A 23464-nucleotide genomic window follows, 5' to 3' on the forward strand; every position below is an offset into this window, starting at 1 on the left:
GATGTGGATTTTGTTTTTTGCAATCAGCACTTTATAATTGATGGTTACAAGGCATTTTTATAGTATATGTTTGCTAAATTTGCTTAGTTTTCTATACTACTGATCACTGATCAGAGTATTTTCATTAATTAGTGGATTTTACATTTAGACAAAGCATATTTATTTCATAACTAATAGATCTAACTATCTATCCACAAAGTGTTTTTTTTTTTTGGCAGCTTGTACTTCTTGTTACTTTAAACTGGCTTCTTCTTTGCTCTTTAGGTTATGCGCTGCCGACATAATCATCAGGAGAGTTTCTGAGTGTCTTTGGCATTACTCTCTTTGTAGACTCTTTGACCTCCGACCTCCCAACGGCTCACTCCCTCACTCTGCATTCCAGCAGCCAATGACAGAATGTGACGCTGAGCCAGAGACACACACAGCCAGACCAACTTCATAACCACATCATGAAATAATTAAAGTAAGATGGGCATGTCAGTGTCACACCTGAGAGTTAAACATCTATCGCAAACTCTGCACCATCACAGAAACTCACCAACAATTTACGACACCGTGCAATACATGATAGAGGCTGGAGAAATTTACAGCTGCTGAGAAAGTTCATTTTGATCTTTGGGCATCAACAAAACAGTTTTGCACTTTAGATTATGAGGTCTTGAACTTATTGAGTTACCTGCTAAGTGAGGACCAACAGCATGTACAGCATAGACAGCATTCTTCATGAATACTGGACATTCATTAAGGAAGAATTTGCAATATCTCTTTATGATAATGAGGACATACTGAAGCAAAAAAAAATCTGGGAGGAGTGTGGTGAATATTTTTCTATAGTGTGGAATCACAATGTGAGTTTTAAATGTGAGTAATTTTTAGGGAGAAAAAACTGAGAGAGACAATAATAAGGTTAGAGTGTGCCTTTGTGGAGTGTCTCTGATAAGATGGTTTTTGGGAAATAATGGATTATGAATGAAACTAATGACTAAGCTGGCTACATTGTGAAGATTAAGAAAATGGGATGATGTTGTAGGGGTCAGCACTGTCCCTTTATAGCAAGAGGGTTCCAGTTTTAAGAATGAGTCTTGTGTTTGTTTGCATGTTCTCCCTGTGCCTGCGTGGGTTTTCTCCGGGTTCTCCGGCTACTCTAAATTGCCCCTAGGTGTGAGTGTGAGAGTGTGTGGTTGTCTGTCTTTGTGTGTTGGCCCTGCGATTGACTGGTGACCAGTCCAGGGTGAACCCTGCCTGGGACTGGAGCTGTGTGTGTGTGTCGAGAGAAAGAAGCAAACAATGTCTGTAAAGTAATATAAATATGAATTTCTTCAATATCAAACCAGATGATGTCCAGACACCAACTCACTTTTGCTGTTCTTTGCGCCAGTGACAGCGAACTTAAAGTAGCTGTCTTATTAATTGAATTGCACTGAAATGTATATGTGGAAAAAGATCTGAGCTGTCAGGCCAAAACACAAGTTTTTTTTCACTTTCCACAATAACAATTATATTTTATATTGTTTTTGCTTTTAGCTGTAGTAAGTTAGATACTAACCTAGCAAACATTGTCGTTGTGGCCTAACATTATAACCTGCTGTTTTGTATTACTTAAAAATGCTGGATAACAATTTGACTTAAAATGACCCATTATTTTAGTATTATTCACACACACCAGGTAATGTTACTGTAATAGGCATACTGGCTGAAACTTTCTGGCTAAATTAGCAGCAGTTTACAATATTAGATAGGCCAACCTGTAAAGACAACATATATTTACTGTAAAAGAAAAAAAAACTTGCCCACGACCAACAGCATAAGTATTTGGAGGAATTACTTAGCACAGGATATTTGGCATTGAGTCTGACAACACAGCACAGTACATGAGTGCTGGGCTCTTGGGTCCAGTGGCTGAAGAGTGATGGGAGATAGTTGATCAGCTGGCGCGACTGCCTGGAGGCCTCAGCCTGTCACTCTGTCAGTAGCCTTATTTCCACTGCAGGGCCAAACAGAGCATTGTTTTTCCTACCCATTACATTAACCTTTCTTTGATTCTTCCTGATTTTGACTTTTAATTCTGTTTACAGTGAGTTAGAAAGCTTACTGATAGTGAGGTCAAGCTCAGGTCACAAAGAGGTGCAGACCTGTCAGTGCCAGTAATTAATTTCTTTTCTACAGCTCCATATGAAACACAAGTCAATAAATACAAATGTTAACTGCCTTCATTACCAGGAGAGAGAATCTGATACCAGGAACTTCTAGTTTAACAGAATTAAAGTGTAAGATGAATAAAACGCACCAATCTACAAAAGCTGATTTTAACTCTAAGTAGCCTCAACCTGTATCTCATTTATACTTTAATTTGAAACAGACAAAATGAGAGAATTTTGATTTTGGAGTTTCTATGTGCTTTAACAGCACTTTTGAGATTTCAGTAGCTGAAGCTATAGATTTAGATACAAACTAGAACATTTTCACCAAAATGTTTTCACCAAAGACATGTGTCTGTATCTACTTTGTGTGAATGTCCGTACATTCAATACAAATAGATTATTACTTGAAAAAGTGGATAAGAATTTAACAATGTGACGTGTCGACCAAATAAGGAATTGAAAAGTCCTGACAGTGGTTTCCATGGTGTTTTTGTTTTTATCCAATTTGAATCTGTAGCCCCTGTAAAGTCCCACTTGGCCCTGTGGTGGAAAAGAGACTGCTGCGGAAAGAGAACATCTGCCACTGAGTCACCAGTCTTCAGCTGAGAGACGACAGGAGGCTATATTTAGCCTTTAATCACCTAACAAATTCACACTCAGCCAACAGCACAAATACCTCAGACCCTCTTTATGTATTTCAGGAGTGTGATGAATTTGTTTCTGGGAGGCCTGACCGCTGGCTCATGGAAAGATGTTGGGTTGTTTGACAGAAACTTTTCAAGTTTGGTAGCAGACTGTTAATACTTCTGACTGTGTGTTTTAGGGATCAGATTATGCAACCTCAAGAAATTATTGAAAATAGTACAGATAATCCAATAAACAGTGATTGACAACAACTGCAAATTGGAAAACTCACTTTTTTTTGTATCATCAGAGACAATTTGGGCTTTTCCTTTTACGTGACTTCAGCGTCATAACAAAGATTTCATGAACATGGAGGTCATGAGTCAGCTCCATAAATAAAGCCTTAAAGAAAATAAAGCACCAAGTGATTAGGAAGTGACTTGTGAAGTTGAGAAATCTCAGCCACTAATCAAATAAATCATTAAGCACCTCGGATAAGTTGTGATTACTGTGTGTCATGGAACACTCTCACCACTCTGAGAGGGTTCATGTTGGATCATGACTTCACAAAAATGACCTCAATTCCAAAACAGTAAGTAAAAGAAATCTCATTTAGTCAATTAACCACAATACATTTTGGATGTAGTTCACTTTAAAGGGCTTTTTTATATATGTAGTAACTAATACTATGAATGATGTAATGTTGCAGCATTTGTACAGTGTGCAGTCATGTGGGACAGCTTGTTTTGACTGTCTTCCCATAGAAAGAGGGAGGGGCTGAACAGATAAAGCATTATGAGAGAATTGTGTGACAAGAGGTCAGCTCTGCGGGGACACCTACAGGTCAAGCTAAGGTATGGGCATAGTGCCCACAATGCACCTGGCTGACTTCACCTGAGTGCGAAATGCACCAGGGTACGTGGCCAACCCAGATATCAAGTAAATACGTCAAACTGTAAAAGCATAAATACAAAAAGCAACCTCGATCCTTTCCCTGTCTTTCCAGAGGTCAGCTAAAGCACAAATAAATATTTACACCGATGTAAAAAGTGGCACAGTGATAGCAGCATCCCGTCACTATGGCCCACTATGTGTCAGCAGCAGAGCTCACTCACCACAGAGCTGGAAACCAGGTTCCAGTTCCCATGTGACTGATCTTAATTCATCTCAGACTAAGGGAACCCCAAAATGAGAGGAAGTCAAACCTCAGCACCATGGTGTTCTGTCGATTCTTCAGTTTGTTCAGTAATCTATGTTGTTTTACCAAGCAGTGTTAAAAAACAGCTAAATAAAGTGAGTGGAAAGAAAATGACCAACAGCGTGCAGTTTTTTTACTCATGTTCACAGCTAAAGTTAATTACTTCCATTAATGTGGCTGCTGCTGCATGGGGGACTTAATACAGTTTTTGTCTTTCTTTTGTCTTACTGCATTTTTTTCTCATCCTAACATGGACCATCATCTTTCTGTTTCAGATCAATAAAACTACCACCGCTGGATGTTGTGTGTTTCAGAGGCCAAAGGTTACAACTACCAGGTAATGTCAAGAGCTTTTTAAACTGTTCGGTATCAACTTGTGGATCAAGATCAACTGCTACTTTTGAGGGACGAGACAGAAGAAGAGGAGAGTAGCTGCTGACGAAGATATGAGAGAGAGAAATGTGATCCAGCATGTGGCTACAGCACGTGTGTGTGTCTGACTGGTTGATATGTCGGGAGGGGGAGGGGGGTTGGTTGGCGTTTTGGAAAAAGATGACTTCGGCGACTCTGCGCTGAGATTGTTGCTTCACTATGGCTTACCAAGTAGGTCAGCCTGTCCTAAATTAAACCTAATCCAAACCCCCCACTCTCCCACACCACCAGTCAGAGCCAAGGTTACACTGCTCTGTGTGTGTGTGTGTGTGCGTGTGTGTGTGTGTGTCTGCAGGGGGGCAGATAGTTGACGTCCATCAAGTGATACTGGCATCCTCAGTTTGTTACATCTGCAATATTAAAAAGCAGGGATCAGGTGATACTTTTGGTGCCGTTTGCAGCAGCATGTAGGCAACGTGAGGATAACTTCAGAAAATATTTTCACCCACGTCCTGCCCCTCAGTGGGTCCTGCACCTCAGTGGGTCCTGCACCGTGTGTCGACGCACATAACCTGAGAAATGCAGTTGTCATCCATTCCTGTCCTGTCCTGTCCTGTCCTGTCTCTACACACACTCACTCACACACACACACACACATACACACATATTGGCCCTTCCCTCGCAGCCGCTGTTGTTTTATCATTAAATGGCGACATTAGTTCATATCATGTGATTCGAAGAGGATTCATTGCACATTAGAAGCCCTAATCGCCACCTATAGTCTAACCCCCGGGCCTCGCCCACATGACCCTGCTGAGCACAGCGCTTTCTTTATGCCCCCTGAAAGAGCTGGGGATTGAGCCCAAACAAAAAAAAACCACGAGGGTGAAAAAATGTTTTTACACCCCTCGCAGGCCTGGCTGTGTGGGCGCACAGGGCCGTTTTAGCTTTGGATCAATGGGACAAGTTACTGGAGTCTGGCCAACTCTGACAGATAGCACAGAAAGAAAAAGCTTGCCTCTTCAAAAAATTGGGTTTTGTCACAGTGTTTTGTACCTCCAGCCGTCCACCACCACCGCCACCACCCCCCCACCCAGCAAAATGTGAGGTGAAATGGGGGGACTGTTTTTCCTTAAACCCTCATAAAAGATTTTTGCTTCTTCTGTGCAGAGGGTGAGAGGGCGAGGCTGTGGGTGGAGAGGAGGAGGAGGAGGAGGAGGAGGAGGAGGAGGAGGTGGGGTGTGCACGGGCTTAGGGGGGAGAAGAAGGGAGGCCGCCTCACGTCAGCCGGCTGCAGATGTTAACCTCTTGTCAGATGTGGCCCCGGGTACAAAAGCTCAACAAAGGAGCAGTTCTTCCTGTGGTTAATGATGGGTGTTATGGTTTCACAACATACCTGGAGGTGATGATGGTGGTGCCGATAAACCAGGAGCTCACCAATACTCGGTCAGTCCCTCGGGATGGGTTCACAGCGAGGGCGCAGCGCCCTCCATTGGGAGAAACAGTGCTCTGTTTCACTCAGACACAAAAACCGAAGCAGTCACGTCACTGGTTATTCCTGTGCTTTTTTCTTCTGCCTTCATCTCAGGGTAAAGCTGGAGACATTTGCTATTTTTCTTTTTGTCAACAAAAAGAAAAAAGTCCCAAACATGGATTTATCAGCTGGTGCTGAACATGCAACAAATGCAGCAAACACGAGCGAGCAACGCTGTCAAACTGGCTGACATTCCCTCAAAACCCATAAACACACAAACTGTAATTTATTTTGACTCAGTCCCACACACACACTGCCCTGCTACCAGAAATCAATAAAGCACTAAATGTGTATTAATCCACCACTGAAAATAGTTCCTAACAAATGTGCTGTATAATCTTGCCTGAGTAACAACTAACTAACTCACAAACTACTCACTAGCTGTTTTAGGGAAATGATGTGCAGCCTTTTCACAATAATAAACTATATATTTGAGATCATATTTGAAGATCTGTGTCTTCAGTAGGAAACAATGGGCCTGGAGCTGAGAACCACAGAAGGCAAAACGAACGAGAGACGGACTAATACATCGAGGGGGGCCTAGATTTTTGAGAAGCGGCTTGTGACCGGAGGGTTGCCAGTTCGATTACACCCCGGACTGGCAGGAAAAATTTGGTCGGCTGATGTGCCCTTGAACAAGGCACTTAACCCCCCTAATTGCTCCCCCGGTGCCTGAAATGGCAGCCCACTGCTCCTGTGTATTTCACTGCGTGTCGCATGTGTGTGTTCAATCAGTGATGTGTTAAATGCAGAGCAAGAATTTCAGTGTATGTAAAAAATATACTGACAAAATAAAGTTTGAAGTTGAAGTTCCTCTGATCTGCTCTTGAGATTTGCAGACCGTATGATAAACGCAGAAAAACAGCAAGCGTATGGTTCAAGAATGAGCTCAGTCATTGGCCAGAGCAGTCATGAGTTAAGTCACACTGCATTATTCTCTGCATTCAGCTCAGTATGTCCCCACAAGGCTTAACTTTCTACATGAAGCAGAATTACAGCTCTCGAAAGTCACCTTAGAGCTACAATCCCACATTTTGACAGTGCCAGGAAAATAAAACAGTACCAACACGCAGATTATTTTGATGTAATTCATTAGCAAGTGTGCAGGGGTTTTTTTTAATCATGTATGAAGGGAGAAAAAAGAAGTCATATTTTTGATTAGATTACTTCTATCGCAAAAGGTTTTAGCAGCGCTTAAATGCTCCCTTTGCTGCGGAGACCTTTAGGAGCACTTCAAAGCTGCAGAGAGGGGGGCCTCTCTGCAGCATTTGCAGGCAACTGGATGTGCTACATACACCCTTAACTCCTGTGTCGTCCCTGCATGGTGACACATCACGACTTGCTGTCTCGTGAGCCTGAGCCTCGTCTCCCAGGCTGTTGCACTGTCCCCGGGGGTGTCGACAGGCCACACCTCCTCCTGCCCCGCTGCCCGTCACCTCCCAGATAACTCTCCCTGACTTGGTGTCATGTCCGCCTGGCACCTTGTTAAAAAATGGGACGTGATAGCGAGGAAGGTCAGAACACAACAGAGGCCCCCATGTTGATAACACGCTGTAAGAATTTTACCCTGGGCTAAAGATGATTTGGGCTCACATATTTGTGAATGTTCAGTATCAAAATCAAAAATAACTGACCTATGATCACCGCTTTTCTTTTAACACCTGCCTTTCTGCTGCACATCCACTGCTCCCCAACAGAAAGCAACACAGACAGAGAAAAATGTGCTGACTGAATTCACTTTACATGCCATTTTCAGGGTCTTTTATATTAATAATTATCTTAACTGGTGTGTGAAATACAAAGAAAATAATGACATACTGCTTTGTGATATGTCACAAGGGATGAAGTTACACTAGTCAAAGGTATTTGGACACTCCTCCACACATACTTTCCTGGGTCTGGAGCTGTGTTCTTGGTTCAGACCTCAGCCATTAGCTCAAAGTTGCTTTTCCAACTTTGTGGCAACAGTTTGGTGATGACCATTTCCTGTTTGAGTGCACAATGCCAGGGCCATAAAGACACTGTTTTCCCATTTTGATGAGAAAGAACTTGGTCTGGTCTGCTCAGAGCCCTGATTTCAAACCCACCCAACACATGTGAGATGAAGTGGAACAGTAGCTGTGAGCCAGGCCTCATCACTCGACATCGGTGTTAAACCTCACTACTGCCCTTTTGTCTGAATGGAACAGGGAGCAAAGCTCTGCAGCCAGGTTCCAAATCTGGAGCAAAGCCTGATACCAAAAGAGTGAATGCTGACACACTATATGGACAAGTGTCGGTCCACCTGACCATTACACCAACAGGGAATTTAATAACATTGCATTCTAAATACGGAGTCATTAATACAGAGTCTTTCTATTGAAACTTTTGCGCATTCATGCAGTAGAGCATCTGTGAGGTCAGACACTGATGTTGGACCAAAAGGCCTGGCTCACAACACGCAACCACATACTTTATTTTTTTTTTCCTACTTTAATACTTTTTCATTTGTCATTTGTCTAAGCAGAGACAATGTCTCAGTTACTCTGGATAATATACAGACCTCAGTTTTCCCTGTAACGAGAACAGTGTTTTAATGCTTAGAGCAGCACAGATAGATACAGTTCATCTCCATTATATTGGGTCACAAGCAGTGAGATGATCTCAAAATCTCAGCGCATTAAACTTCTCAGTGGTGAAATGACCCTTTAATATTAAGTCACTGTTTTGCACACTGGCCAATAAAAGCACTCTGTGAAGGAGTCTGGTTAGAAAATGAAACCATTTATTTAACATGACCGTATCAGCAGATCAGCCCACATACATAGCATCAGATTCAAGTCACAATCACTCACTTTCAGTATATACAGATAGGCACATTCACATTAGGCATTAAAGCCAGCCACAGCGACTATTGTAGGTCCAAACCTGTGGCAGGTTTGGCCACTGCCTCTGAGTCCAGCAGGAAAATCAGCCAGGGTCCTCTGATCCTGTGTCAGTTTTTGTTTTTTTGTAAAGTTCCAAGTTTAAAGGTTTGGATTTTGGGCTGGTGACACTGACCTGGTGTCAGAAATCCAGACCAATGTTCTACATTAATTCCTGAAATGTTACACTGCAGTTCTAGATCATTAAATGCACAGTCAGGTGTACAAGATAACAGAAACACCTGCTTATTAGATAAAACAGAACTCTGAAAGTATATTCCCTGACCTTGTTACGCAGTCACTGCAGTCAGGAGGAGCGGTGATGTGGATCATGCAGAGAAGACGTGTTCGCTTTTTACTCAGTGAGAAATCTGAGACATTGTGTTCATGGTGGGCCAAACTCAACATCTCTAGGTTGTTCCTTATATTTTGAGAACAGATTGTGGAAACATACATGTTTGGTGTAAAATGCATCCAGCTTCACAACTCTGAGTATTTTCCCTATTTAAATTAAAGTTAATTAATGATGGCAGAAGCAGAAAACAAAAATCTTCACAAACCTTTACCTAATTTTGATGACACTTTCTCCAATTTATTAATACAGAAAGCAAATTCAAATAAAAGGTAAAAAAATGGGACTTTAACCACATATATTAAAAAAAACTAAAGAAACTGAAAGGGACTGTGCAACTCTGAAAGAAAACATGACTTAAGTTGATGAAAATTAAATTTCCAATTTACTGTATATTACAAGCTTTTACTTTGAAGGGCTAGCACTCAAAAGTAGCTGGGAAGAAGAAACAGACACTTATTAAGCAGTGCTCAGTTTCCAAGCTAAATCAATATTTCAGTTTAAAGGAGACTAAGAAGAAATGAGAAATGCCAGGAAAATACAAACACGGATACGACGACAACAGAAAGGAAAAATTCAAAAACAGTCTGTTGAGTTCTGAATAATCAGTGTCCTTCGTGTTTTGCCCGTTCCTGTAGGATACCCTTCAATGGACAAGAGAGAGGCGAGCACACAGGACTGCAGCAGGTTTTCAGCGAGTGGTTGAGAAGGAAATGGCAATAACAATCTGATCCCAACATAAAGAGGACACAGTCAAACTGATAAAAAGAGAAATAAATATAAAGTCTTTTTAAAAAGGCTTCTTGGGAGGCGGGTTTCAAGCTGAAGGTTTGGCTGGGAGTTTTTCCTTCCCCTGAACTACACAGTGTCCCTCTGTGTCGACTCCGTCTCAAATAACCGCCTTGTTTCAGAGATATTTACACTTCAAAGTAAACCCAGTCTGGGCTTCGTACATACATAATGCTACATTGCATGAATGAATGTTCCCCCAGCGCCACTTGAAGAAGTGCAGCATGTCGGTGGGTCGTCTTTTTACCAGACACCACAGCGAGTCAGGTCTGTCCAATGAGATAACACAAGGTTTAGAGTCAGTCCTCTTTTACTGTCCTGGGATCAGTCCTGACTTCTGCTCTTCTGAGCTGAAGTCCCCTGTGGTGCAAGTGTTTTGCCTGAGAGCAGTACTGGCAGGAGGAAGAGCAGTGAGCGGGATGATGGGATGGAAAGAAAGCAGCCCAGTTAATGGAGATGTGTGACACGGTAGATCGCCCCAGCTGTGAGGAAGAGGCTGCTGGTCTCGTGCTGCCTTCCAGACATGTTACATTTTTACCCTATGTGGCAAAATTTATTAAACTACAGGTTTCCATTATGTACTCATTGGACTTTGATGTTGCCAGAGCTCATTTAAAAACACTGCCAATCATCAAAATATAATTAAGCCCAATTCCTTACAGGTCCTGTACATCCATACAGGTTATGTCACCTGATTACTTTACGTCTCCTTGAACCTAACGTTGAACCTATTAAGGCGGGAAGATTTAAAACTCCTTCTTATCGGTACAGAGTTTGGTGAGCTCACAAAGACACAGCCATATTAAAGTCCATCTTATGAAACTGCCCTACATGTGCCCTGAAAAAAAGGGCGTACTGTCACGTTTCTGACGCAGGTAAAAAATAAATGCTGATCAAGAGATATCACAAACTAAAGAGTGCTTAGGAGCGACACTGCAGTTTGTAGTAGCGTGATAATGTAATGAAAATGGAGTATAAACCGTTTGATCAAATGCAGCAGAAGGTAAACCCTGCCTGCGATGTCAACGCAGCCTGCTGGAGGGCACACAGGAACAGGAAGCGTCCATCGTTAAAGAAAAATGATTGAATGAATTGAATTTGCTTTTGTTAGCATGCTAGCCAACACTAGCTGTTGCAGATTCCAGCCTTACACATGCCTTTTTCCTGTCCCATTTACTTTTTAGTCAAAACACAGAGCAAAATCCAGTCTGAATGCAGCTTAACAAGGCCAGCAATTAACCTGAGCAGAGGTCCAACAAACTGACAGATGTACGGATGTTATGACTTTATATTAGGGCAGAACAAGTAATCTAAATATTATCAAAATTGCATTATGCCCAGGTGCAATATCAAAATGATGGAAGCTGCAATTTTGACAAAAGAGCATTGTGATGAAGTACTGTAGTGCTGCAGAGACTCAATGGCCTACAGTTCTTACTGTCTAAATAGAAAATGTAGCTGTTTGGTACAGACCTCAACAAATGTCACATTGTGATTTTTTTAGCTTTTTTTTTTCCCCAGTGAAAATGGAAATTGTGGTGAAAAAAAAAAAAGATCAGTCCTCTTTATTGTGAATTGCATCACATTTGTAATATCTGTCAAAATAAACACAGCATGATTTTTTTTTAATCTACATCATGCCGCTCGACTTTAAATCTAAGCCTTAAATTCACTAAACCAAGTATTTGTTAAATAAAGAAAATGACACCTTTGCTCCCATCTAACAGCAGAAATGTTCAGACCCCCATCAGTGAAGTAGTGCTGGACAGCAGTACATTATAAACATCACTGATGGTCGGGTCAAGGACGTAAGAGACCCAAAGCGGTCCACCAGTCACAGTGCTACAGAATATTTTGTGTTTAATCATCCATTAGAAGACAAATTTCAAATATAGAGTAGCACTTTCAGTAGCACAATTAGCTGCTGAAGTACATACAAGAGTGAATGTTGGCCCCCAAAAAATTCATTTTACTAGCCCTGTTTCAGTTTATTCTTACAAGATGAATCATTGCATCAAACATCGAATTTCAGCTATTGGCTGGGAATTTCAAACTTCTAACTTCATACAGTGTCAGCCCCACGCTGCCTCCTGCTACTCATCTGAGTATTAGTTCTGGTTTCACCCAGACGCGTTGTCTTCTCCCTCACTAATCAATTCTCTCTGTAAAACTTTAGTTACTCTCTTGACCCCAAGAGTGATGGCGAGGAGGCCGTGAAATAACTGACATCCTGTCCCTTCTCCTCTGTCTGATTCTGGTTGTAGCCTCCTGATGGCTGCAGATAATCTTTATCAAAGCATGATTCCGTCTTGTTAAATGTTTTAATATTTTCACGCTGCTTGTCTGAGCACTATCAACACGTGAAACCCTTAAAATTTTCAAAAATAAAATGATAACCATTATTGTACTTTGCTTTCTACCTGATTTTGCTTTGTTTTCCCCAAAGGTAACAAATTACAGCTCCATCTCCTCCTCCATGTCTTCCTCCTTATCCTCCTATGAATGTGAACTAGGTCAAATCACATCAGGACACATTTGTGCCCGTCCTCCTCTTCTGGTTTATGACTGGAGGGATCCTGGATTCATCCTTTACCGTTTGTGAATCAAGCAGCAAAAGTTTCTGCGTGCTCTTCATTGTCTCTTTCATCATCCTTTCTCAAGTCCCCTACTATGGATGCCCCTCACCAGGAGGAAACAGTAAGTCCGCGAGGAGGGGAAGGAGAACTAGACGATAAGACAGGGGAGGAGCACACACACTAGCTATCCTCTGCTGACTGTTCAGACTCTACTAACAAAAGTCGCAAAGCAACTGCTATTCTCCCCCGACAGCTTCACTGCTGTTCTCTTCCTCCTCCTCCTCCTCCTCCTCCCCTTCTTCCAAATGTTGTTTGTCTGTGTAAATGTCCCTGACCAGGAGGACTCTGGTGAGGAGGCTCTCTAGCATCCGTCGCTCCAGCGGTGTGGAGCTGAACCACAACGGGCCATCGAGGCTGCATGCCAGATCCGGCTGAACGTAGAACACATCTAGACGCTCCCGCAACGATGACGGGCTGGAGGGAGGGAAGGAAGGAGGGAGGGAGGGAGGGAGGGAAGGAAGGAGGGAGGGAAGCAGGGAGGGAGGGAGGGAAAGCGTAAAAAAGTGAAGAGAGACCAAAGGGTTGATAAGAGGAAGCATCAAGAAGGGTGTGAGAGGGTGAAGGGGAGGGAAAAAGAAGAAAAAAAAGGGATAAAAAGGAGGGGTATCAGATGAAGGGAAAATAAGAGACACAAACAATAGAAAGCATTGTATAAGAAAAAGAAAATCAATGTGGGAAGAAGATGGATTCCGAGGTTTAGAGGAACAAAGTAAGAAGGAATCCGAAGAGAGGGAAAGAAGGTGACAACACAGAAAGGATTGAAAGTCCATAAACAAGCAGGGAGAAAATGTGAATAAAAGAACAAAGGAAAACACGGAGGTGGGGAAGAGAGAGGGAGAGAGAAAGAGAAAGAGAAAAATGAACCTCTTGTTCTGATTTTCCTCTTGAATAATTAAGAGAAACTTTTGACAACTGGAATTATTTTATGGTGAAGTCCTCATCTTTCATTAGTCAACACTGGGTTTCAGGATGTGAACAGCAGTGAGTTATAATCACAGGACTCAGGAATAAATAAATCCAACTGGTTAACCGAATTAGAGATGCAAAATGAAGCAACTAAAAAACACATTCCCTAAACCAAACTTTCTACAGACAATAAGTGATGAAATGAATGTCAAAGCATCATCAAGTATGATTCTAGAAGCTGACAATAGGTTTATGTCAGCTTTTAATAAGTGATGAAACAGAGTGCAGATTAACTCGTTAGAGTGAAAAAAAAATCATTTATTATGCAAAAATCAAAACTGATTTCATCTTCTCAAAAGATTTTGGCATCTATCAGTGCAAGCTGTTGTTTCAGTCTGTACGGTTGGCTGCACAGAACAAGCAATGTGAAAAAAACTAAATTGTAATTTTTGTAAAGAGTAAAGGATTTCCTTTAAGGTCATTTACAGACTAAGTAACTCAACAAAAGTATAAAGGGTAAGTATTGTTATTATAGATTAAGTGCTCAGCTACATCGGTAAAGAAAGTGAACCCACCATTTAGCTCTGTAGAGGTCGTACAGGTGACACTCATGCTTCTTAACTGGGCACCGTACAGTGGAGCCTCCCGAGTCGTCGTCTGGTTCATAGTCCTGGTCGCCATCGTCCAACTTACGCTTCCTCTTCCTAGACTCTGTTTGCTCTGATGATCAGAAGACAAAGAAGGAGCGTTTTAGACATTCCCCAGATAATGTGTCTAACACTCTGAGCAAGATTTGAATCCCTAATCTGGAGTTGTATATGTTATATGTTATATTGCTGCCTTTGTTCAAAAGAGATAAACACATACAGAACAACTGAGTAAAAGTGATAAAAATGTTCCGGTATGCACACGTCGCGGGTCTCACCGTTATGATCCTGAGAGATGGAAGGCACGCGGATGCAGACGGTGGTCTCCTTGGTGACAGGATGGATGGTGTCTGGGCCGTAGACGTTGGCGAAGGAGAGGCGGAGATGCTGCTCCACGGTGCGCAGGCCAAAGTATTTGGTGTTCAGGTAAACCAGAGAGCGCAGCAGAGCGGCGGGACTCTGCTCCCCGAGCTGCCGACTGCTCCACAGGCTCTGCTCCTCCACTCGACCCCACAGCGAGCCTGGAGAGGGCAGCAGAGCAGTTTAAAATGCATTCCAGGAAATGAACCACCCTTAGCCTGAAACTCACTGTTAAGCACCCAAGCTGAAGAGGAGGCTATAGGAATATATAAGACCTTACTCTATTTTCATTCATTTCATTCATTCAGGACATCTGTCAGGATCAGGGCATCCTTCTGCAGACTTTGATGACATGTAGCTATTTAAAATTAGACACTCAATTAATGTGAGCTTTAATGCAAACTCAGTTTTAACTGAAGATAAATTATAACATAACATATAACAGTAAAAGTATTATGAAAAAATATTATCGGCCTGATTGCCACTTGTTGAGTAGACAGTAAACCATTTGCTGCACAAATTAGTGTTGACACAGTGTCCTCATATAACATTATAGTACAATCACAACATGTCAGGATGTGAACAGCAGAAGAGTTATAATCACAGGACACTGCTCATAGCAGACAGCAGCACTACAGTTGAACAGCCACTAGCTGGTGCTAACAAGCATACATTCAAACACACTGCAGCATCTCGCATCTTGCAACCTTCTCCAGTGCCTCCATTATCATCAATGATATTTACTTTCTAAGCTTTGTAATCAACTCCCTGTTGTGCTGTCTGGGTTGCATCCAGTACACTGATATATATGAGAGTCCCTCTCTGAACCCAGTAAGTCAAATTTGTAAAGTAAAGTTTTTTTGTAAAGTTGTAAATTGAAAAAAAAAAAAGTCTTAAAAAATTCAATGCAACGGCCATTTGGAGCTGATCATATCAGACCGATACTCACCATCAGGAAGCACACTGGGCTGCCAGTCCTTCAGGACCTTGTTAAGCTCCTCTCCAAACTGTTGGTAGCAGGGGTCACTAAACAGGTCATCCTTCCGGCCTTTGGCATGGAGATGCTTCAAACATATAAAAAATTGCATTTACAAAAAACAAACAAACAAACACAGGTTTAACTAATCAAGTTGCACTCTCTATAGCTGCCCACAGAGATCAAAACTTCAGTGTCCTCATATTTAAATGATCATCACTGTTTTTCAGGATGTGAACAGCAAAGATTTCTAATCACTGGACACACAAATATGAAAATTCAGACTCTTGTGGGACAAAAAGTTTTTTTTTTCTTGCTGCTAAAAGATATGAGCACCACATGTCTTCAATTCTGCAAAAAGCCACAAATTAGCTTACTGAAAGGACATTGTTAAAAATGGAGGGAAGTCCACCAGTAAATTACAGCAGGCCCAGCAGAAGTTTTAAGCCATATTACCCGATTAAACTTTACACAAACTAATAAAATCTTTAAAGCTTTGTTAGTTCTTACAGACACACAAAGTCAGTCTTACATTTTTCTGTCAGAAAAACCGCATTCCAGAGGACTTTGGACCATCGTGCACACCACTCTGCAGCCATGCTGTGCTGCTGCTCACATGTAAGAGGAGAAGGAGGAGGAGGGGAACCTGTGCACCACTACTAACTGTCCCCTGGAAACACTCCCTCTAACTTTAGTTCCTTCCTCTAAAATGACTACAGATGAAAGTTTAGAACAAAAAGAAAAGATGTATATTGTTTTACTACAATCTAAAATATCTGGGTTATTTGATATTATTTAAAAAATGTTTTTAGCTGGTAAGCAAAGATGAAAAAGAAAATTTGTATCATACTGCTATAATGATATAAATTATCATACCACAAAAACTGACAGACAGTAGCGAAATAACAGGAAATGAGAGGAGAAACAAAAGGAGGGACAAGCAACAGAGGGTCGTCCTCGAGTTGGAGAAGTGTGATCACATGGTATACAGCAGGCTGTCCCATTCTTATATTTACAAAGTATACACTGGCCACAAAAAAGGGCTCCTGGTCCTCAGTGTGTTCTCGCAGCATAATTACAGGAAGAATAAAAAAAACAAAACAAAGGACCTTTTCATCACAATTAGACTAACAATTGTGATAATTCACAAACACTCCTGCCCACACTGTCATCAAGCTCATGACTGTGCAGAAGGGTCTAGATAGATACTTTTAACTGAGTTTTATATGCATGGTTTTCCACTTTTCTGTGCCTTCACCTAAATTCCATAAATTCTAAACTCTAACTCATTTTCCTGGTTACTTATGGCTTGCTGGAGAGGTGCTGGCATTGTCTGGTTTTGATTCTCTGGCTTGGTACCAACCTGCTGGATCCCGAGACAGAGGTAGAGGATGCTGTCAGGTGAATAGTGCTCTCCGTTAGGCCTGCAGACCTCCCTGACAAACCGGGACAGAGCCACATTCAGCTCCTCTGAACTCAGCGACAACAGGTTACTTTTAGTTCGGGCTGCAGGAGACGAGAACAGACACCGACTGCTGTTAGCAAACATTTCAGGCATGTTTTCAAATATGACAATCAACCATTCATTTACAGCGAAGTAAAACATATGGACTGTCACCTGGTTTGGAGCTGCCCTTTACTTTGGTGTCACCTGATTGGTCTGAAGCAGACAGCACCCAGCGTTTCCAGGCATGGATGCCATAGCGAGCTTTGAGAGGCAGCCATCGTCCTTCTGACTGTCTGTCTGGACAGGAAGAAGAGGATGAAGCTAGATCTGACCTCTCTTCTACTGCCTGCCTCTTGTTCCCCTGCAACACAAACATGCCAATTACTGCACAGTAAACTTAAGTTGGCCACTGTTAAATATTCAAATTGTTTCATGCATATGCGTGTCTGCGTGCATACTTGTCTCCTGGGCTGTGGTCGAGGTGCTGACTCCACTGGCTCCTCTGGCTCCTCCTTTTCTTCTGTCAGGACCGGAGGTAAAGAGAAACCCATGTCCTCGTCCATTCCCTCCAGAACCGGAACAGGGTCTGATGCTGACACAGGGAACAACATGTGTTGAATTATTTCCTTGTTCTTTATATGGTGACAATATAAATGCAGTTAGGTTGGGAAACAGGTAACACTAGCATCAGAGTTCCGTGACTCAGCACTGAGTTGACTGACTCATTGTTAAGACATCTAGACAGTGTTGCAGCATTCTGGAGTGCAGATCCTCAAGTACAGTGACTCAGGGGCACAGTGGGCACATTTATATTCACTGAATGTTTATTTGCTGTGTGTGTAATGCAAGACAGAAACAAAAACAGAGCTCAACATGAATCTGTTTGGATTTAACACATATAAATGAGAATAGATGATCGTTTTCTGCCTGATGTCTTTGGCATGTACATGCAAAGGAGGAAAGAGTTTATAAATCCTGTTAGATGTTTACATGGCCAAGAAATCAGCGTTCGTCTGGAAAAACCTGGCTGGGAAATCAAGTTTACCTAACTCCCTACTCCAAATATGGAAACTGATTTCTGGTTAACATGACAGTAAGAAATTAGCAGGCTGGAGAAAGCCACCTGTAACCCAGTTACTTAAGGGCATGTAAATGCACTGTGTGTGACAGAAATTAACAGTCAAATCACAACACTGCCCATCTCGTGGACAGTAGAGAAGACAGCTCACTCTGGCTGAGTGGTGAGATATTATACACTACAAAATAAATAAAATCTCTTGTTTCATCATTTTAAGTCCCCCATCTTTATCAAGTATAATGACCATATCAACATGTAATACCCAGTATATAAAAGACTAGAATGTTGCTGTAATCAGATCTAATTGTTTAATAATGTATTTCTTAATTACTATTACACCTATAAGTGGGGATTACTGAATTAACAGATAATGATGATATACAGCTGTATAGTACAGTAGAACTATAGCAGTCTTATAATACATGAAATATGTATAGACTGTTTACAAATGCTTAATGAGGGTTTAAATTGTTACCATCTTTATTTTTAATGTAAAGAATGCTCTTTATGATGCTTTAAATCCAGTTCATTTACAAAATACAACCTTTTTCAGAAATATTTCACCCTTGTTTATTTCTTTGTGATAACACTTGATTATAGTTTCTCTGCTAGTGGGGTAATGACAACAAATTAAGAAAAATAAAAATTTAACAAACGCCTTGGCCTGGTTGATGACTTCATACTCCTCTGGACAGCACACCAAATCTAAAACCTTCCACACTGATGGGTAGTGACAGCAGATCCAGAAATAAGCAGAGGGAGAAATCTGAATCTCAGTTACTGTACTGATGCATTAAAAGCCCATGGAGTCAGATGCTGTTACAGAAGAGCTGCTTCACTAAACAGAAAGAATGAGAAGAAAAGATGCACATATGCTGAGGAAAGACGCTACGTAAGACGCTGCACTTACCTGTCTGTAGAAGTTTGCTCTGCACGTGCGGCTTGCAGTAGGTAGCCTTGGTCAAGGTCAATACCAAATACTATCATCATGTTCCTGAAAATAATAAAACATTTCTAAAACTCCAAGTACAATAGGTGTTTACCTTGAGGGAAGTCTGCCTCCAGGTCCAGGTCAGGTTCGTACTTCTCCTCCTCCTCCTCCTCCTCCTCCTCCTCCTCTTCTACTTCCTGCTTCTCCTCCTCCTCTTCTGCTTCCTCCTTCTCCTCTTCAGGGCTGCTGCTTGAGGACTCCTCTGCTCTGCACTCCCTCTTCAGTTTCACTGTCTTCACATCTGAAACACAAAGGCAGCCAGATCCAAACAGTCTTTATTTGCTACATTCTTCACTTCTGACTGAACGTTGTGTTTGACTGTTGTTTTGATACTGACACAAGCTTTGTTTAAGGTCTAAAAATTCATAAAGTGGGCCAGTTCTCCTGAACCCCCAGTTACAAAAAAGTATATAGCTGGTTCATTATGACAAACGCAAAGCCTTGATCGTTGTCCCTGTGCCTGCTTCTTTTTTTAAAATGCCACCTAGATGCCACTTCTCAACATAAAAAAAAACACAAAAAAACATCACATCTCTGATCTCTAATGTTTTAAGCCAGACATCCCTCACATGGGTACCTGGCTTCTGGTCCTCTGCCATCATCTCAGCCATGGAGAGCAGGTCGCTCTCCTGAGGGTCAGAGGGCACTTTGTTTTTCAGTTCACTGATGGTCTGGATGATCTGCTCTGCCCCCTGCAGGGTGGTGGGCAGGAACACAGGCACAGGAACCTGGACAGACAGGTTCAAAAGCTTTTTGGTCAGTAATCAGAAAATTTTGATCAGAAAACATCTCCTTAATTTGCTTGGGTGAGATTTTTTTCTGAACACCTCTAGACCTCAGTTTGTACACTTGTTAATAAAAGAGCAATCTGAAACATCCTGTGATTTTAAAATTTCTTAATTAGGATGTTAAAACCTTAACAAGAGCATGGATAATCCATATGTGTTTGTAAATGAAGGAACATGTCTTACCGGTACAGGCAGAGAGACTGGAGTGGGAGTGATCTGGGAATACATATTCATTGGCATGGGGATGAAGACGGGCACAGGTATGGGCACAGGAACATACTCCCTCTTCACACCATCGTCCACATCTGTTGACAGCGATATCATAACATTATATAAGCAAATCGGGATGTGTATTAATGGGTCTCAAAGTAATTATTTCAAAGAAAAAGCAGCAAAAACAAAATATAAAAAGGTCCCAATTACATTGCCTCGCTATAGCAAACTTTATCTGTGTTATGGTGCGCTGAGCTGTGATCATATGTGATTTACTTGACATCTCTGATTCAAGTCCATCTGGTTAAAGAATTATTTCAATTTGTAGCACGCTTCTAAGTAAGACGCTGCACTTACCTGTCTGTAGAAGTTTGCTCTGCATGTGCGGCTTGCAGTAGGTAGCCTTGGTCAAGGTGAGCGGCTTGCACAGCACCGCCTTGTTCTTGACATCTCTCACCAAACCTCCACCAGCATACGCCACAGTACCCTGGTTCACCAGCTGAAAACATCGCAGAGACAAATAACCTTAAATGTACTGGGTTAAGTGCAAATGGAAATGTGGCTTCCTGCTCCTTCAAAATCATAACAATTATTGTGTGGAAATGTAAAACACATAACAGGGTTAGTTTTAAATGATAGTGTAACAAAATGGTTACATTTCCAAGTGGATGAATTCAAAACTATAACGTAGTATATTTACTGACCCTTTTGAAGTAAATTAATACAAACTAATACAAAGCAACAACTAATGCTTTGTGATATCAAAGCAGACTTTATGGTACCGACACCTTTCCATTCTTACTTACCCCAAGTTTGGCCCCTTGCATTTCATACCCTGTAAAGACAAAAATGAAATATATCATATCTTTAACTACTGAAGAAATCCTGAGAGACACACAAAGTAACACAAGCTGGCATGACTGAATGTTTTTTTATGTCTTAAAACTACAGTTAACATGCATTCATCCCTCTAATACTTGACCCTTAAAATGTATTTTCAGGTACATGGAACAGTGAGCATGTGTTTAAGAGAGTGATTTGTAGGACCTTAGTTTCTCCAAAGGAAACACACACGCGCGCCCACACACACACACACACACACACACACACACACACACACGGTCCGTACCCAGGCTGGTGTTCTCGGGGCCTTTCTGTGTGACCATGATGGGCTCGTTCTGCTGGCAGTAGAACTTCAACAGACACTCCTGGTCACAAAAATGCTTCATTTCTGCTCTCCACATCACGGACTCTGTCAGGTTCCCCTGCACCTTACAGCAGTCACATCTCGCCGCCTAGTGGCCACAAGGGGACACTTTCAGGATGTTCTCAAAAATGTATCCGTTGTATATGTATACACATCTATTAAGGGATACACTGAGTATGATCGGACCTTGTAGTACCAGTCATGGAACTTCTTGGCACAGGTCTCACTGCAGAAGTCCCGGGTCATGCCGCCAAGCTGCCGGGTCACACCTCTCTTACAGAGCTGGTTGCAGTGGTTACAGCTGACACACTTCAGACCCAACCGCTTGATGAAATCCTGCTTAAATAACAGCTTACAACCTGAAATGAAGAAAGAGGAAAGAAAAAGAAAAAGGAAAGAAGACAGAAAAAAGATAGATGATGAATAAAGTGGAAAGAAGTCTCATCTGGAAGCAATAATACCTTAGGTATACGAACAAGAAATGTGCTTAAAAACCAGCAGCTTTTATGGTAACAAAAATAGCTGAATATTTAAAGCCATACCCAGAAACAAAAGAGCATTGAAAATCAATCAACAACAGCCACTGTGGAATATAATCTCTCTAGTCTCTCTGACTACTTCAAAACTGTCAAGAAAATTCCCTAAGTGTCCTGGAGAGGAGAGGAGAGGAAAGCAAAGGAGATGAGAGGAGATTAGTACCTTCGCTGCAGAAAGGTCTCTTGACTCCAGAGAACTTGACTGTCTCGTGTAGCGTCTTCTCCTCCTGGCAGTACTCACAGAACGTCACAATGCAGTGAAGCTTCTTGTAGTCCTCACAGCATGCTTTACTACAGAACTGGTAAACCTTATCCTGAGACAGAAACATTTAGATATATGTATTATACCCAGTGTGATTCATTATCACGTTCAGGGTGCTACTACAACTGAAACAAGTCGGCTCACACACAGAGTTTGACTTGACACTTTTACTGTCCCTCTCTGTCCAGTAAAACAACTGTATAGACTGCTTTGGTCTCAGAGGAACAAGACAGGATATCAGACTGAGATGTGTGTATAAAAATTAGGTATGGATGGTCTCACCTCCCATTCCAGAGTTTCAGGCTTCAAGCTGAATGCTCCTCGACAGTAGTTACATTTCAGCTGGACAGTGTTGTTGGTGGTGGAGACGGGTGTCTGTCCATTGGTGGCTGTTTGAAGAGTAGCATTCTGCACAAAAGACATCACATGGACAAATGACACTTTTGAAGACTCTCAACTGGGGTGCATAAATACCCAACATGGGGGTGCATGAGACAGCATGGGATTAGTACATATGCTTACATTGAGCAGTGCCCTGCTTCATTCTGACAGTAGTGAGCTGGACAAAACAGTATGGTGTTTTTATTCAGTCACATCACTTAACTATTTTGCTTAACAATCCTGAGAAACACCACAGGACATGACTCACTTTCTTTGTAAAATGTAGTTATGATTTTATTTTTGTAAAAGGCCCCACGCTTGTGTCTTCTGATTTGAAATGACAACAGAGCCTACCTACCTGGAACTTGGTAACACACTGTGAGCTGCAGAAGTTGAGGATGTTTCCCTCTGGCAGCGTGGCCTGGTACTGTGGTAATGAATTCCTCTTACAGAAGTGACATGTGGGCTCTGTGTCTGTACACATAGACATGAAACATTAGACCTCGTGAAAATAATTTCATTACTCTACTTGTGACTTAAAAAAAGAGTCCAGTGTGCAGGATTTAGGAGCAGGAATCTAATATAATATTCAGAATCGTTTTCATTATTTCATCACCTGAAACTAAACACCCATTGTGTTTTTCGCTACTTAAGAATGAGCCTTTCATAGCTACAGAGGAAGCAGGTTCGCTTCTACAGAGTCCACCATTTTGTACCACCATGTTTCTACAGCAGCCCAGAATGGACAAACTAAAGACTGGCTCTACAAAGGGCCGGTCATGTTTTTAATGGATTAGTAGAGGCTTAGACAAGGGGTGTTAATTTGGTTAAAATCTGCAGCCTCACTGCTACATGCTACCAGATCCTACACACCAGTCTTTTGAAAAGGTCTTTTTATGTAAGTAACTGTTAATCCTACTTATGCATTCAATGTCTAGTAAAGCTACTTGGTTTGCCTGGATGAATATTAATCATGAGGAGTGGATAAACAGCTTAACGGGAGCTGTCCTGTGCTTTCCAGTCAAATCAATTATCAATCATCAGCACAGACAAACCAACAAACATATAATGCTAAATACATTCAGACAGGGAAATCATTTAATTCTGAATACAAACAGTAGGC

The 23464-nt window shown here is 41.7% G+C and overlaps 1 protein-coding gene across 2 annotated transcripts in view; it reads right to left on the reverse strand.

Annotated features, from left to right (window-relative positions):
- Window positions 1-8611: 8611 nt before the first annotated feature.
- zmym2 (zinc finger, MYM-type 2) overlaps window positions 8612-23464 on the reverse strand; it is a 30616-nt gene continuing 15763 nt past the window's right edge. For both annotated transcript variants that reach the window (XM_046403872.1, XM_046403870.1), the window contains exons 9-25: window positions 22700-22815; window positions 22243-22368; window positions 21862-22012; window positions 21349-21521; window positions 21085-21250; window positions 20762-20790; window positions 20313-20454; window positions 19926-20047; window positions 19532-19682; window positions 19007-19195; window positions 17344-17477; window positions 17057-17246; window positions 16802-16944; window positions 15412-15526; window positions 14381-14623; window positions 14031-14175; window positions 8612-12963 (exon numbers count right to left, since the gene is read on the reverse strand). In XM_046403872.1, the coding sequence (XP_046259828.1) occupies window positions 12726-12963; window positions 14031-14175; window positions 14381-14623; window positions 15412-15526; window positions 16802-16944; window positions 17057-17246; window positions 17344-17477; window positions 19007-19195; window positions 19532-19682; window positions 19926-20047; window positions 20313-20454; window positions 20762-20790; window positions 21085-21250; window positions 21349-21521; window positions 21862-22012; window positions 22243-22368; window positions 22700-22815 (2573 nt within the window). In that variant the 3' untranslated portion in view covers window positions 8612-12725. The remainder of the gene's footprint in view (window positions 12964-14030; window positions 14176-14380; window positions 14624-15411; window positions 15527-16801; window positions 16945-17056; window positions 17247-17343; window positions 17478-19006; window positions 19196-19531; window positions 19683-19925; window positions 20048-20312; window positions 20455-20761; window positions 20791-21084; window positions 21251-21348; window positions 21522-21861; window positions 22013-22242; window positions 22369-22699; window positions 22816-23464) is intronic.

The sequence above is a fragment of the Scatophagus argus genome, chromosome 11 (genome assembly GCF_020382885.2).
Source record: "Scatophagus argus isolate fScaArg1 chromosome 11, fScaArg1.pri, whole genome shotgun sequence".
NCBI classification, from domain to species: domain Eukaryota; kingdom Metazoa; phylum Chordata; class Actinopteri; family Scatophagidae; genus Scatophagus; species Scatophagus argus.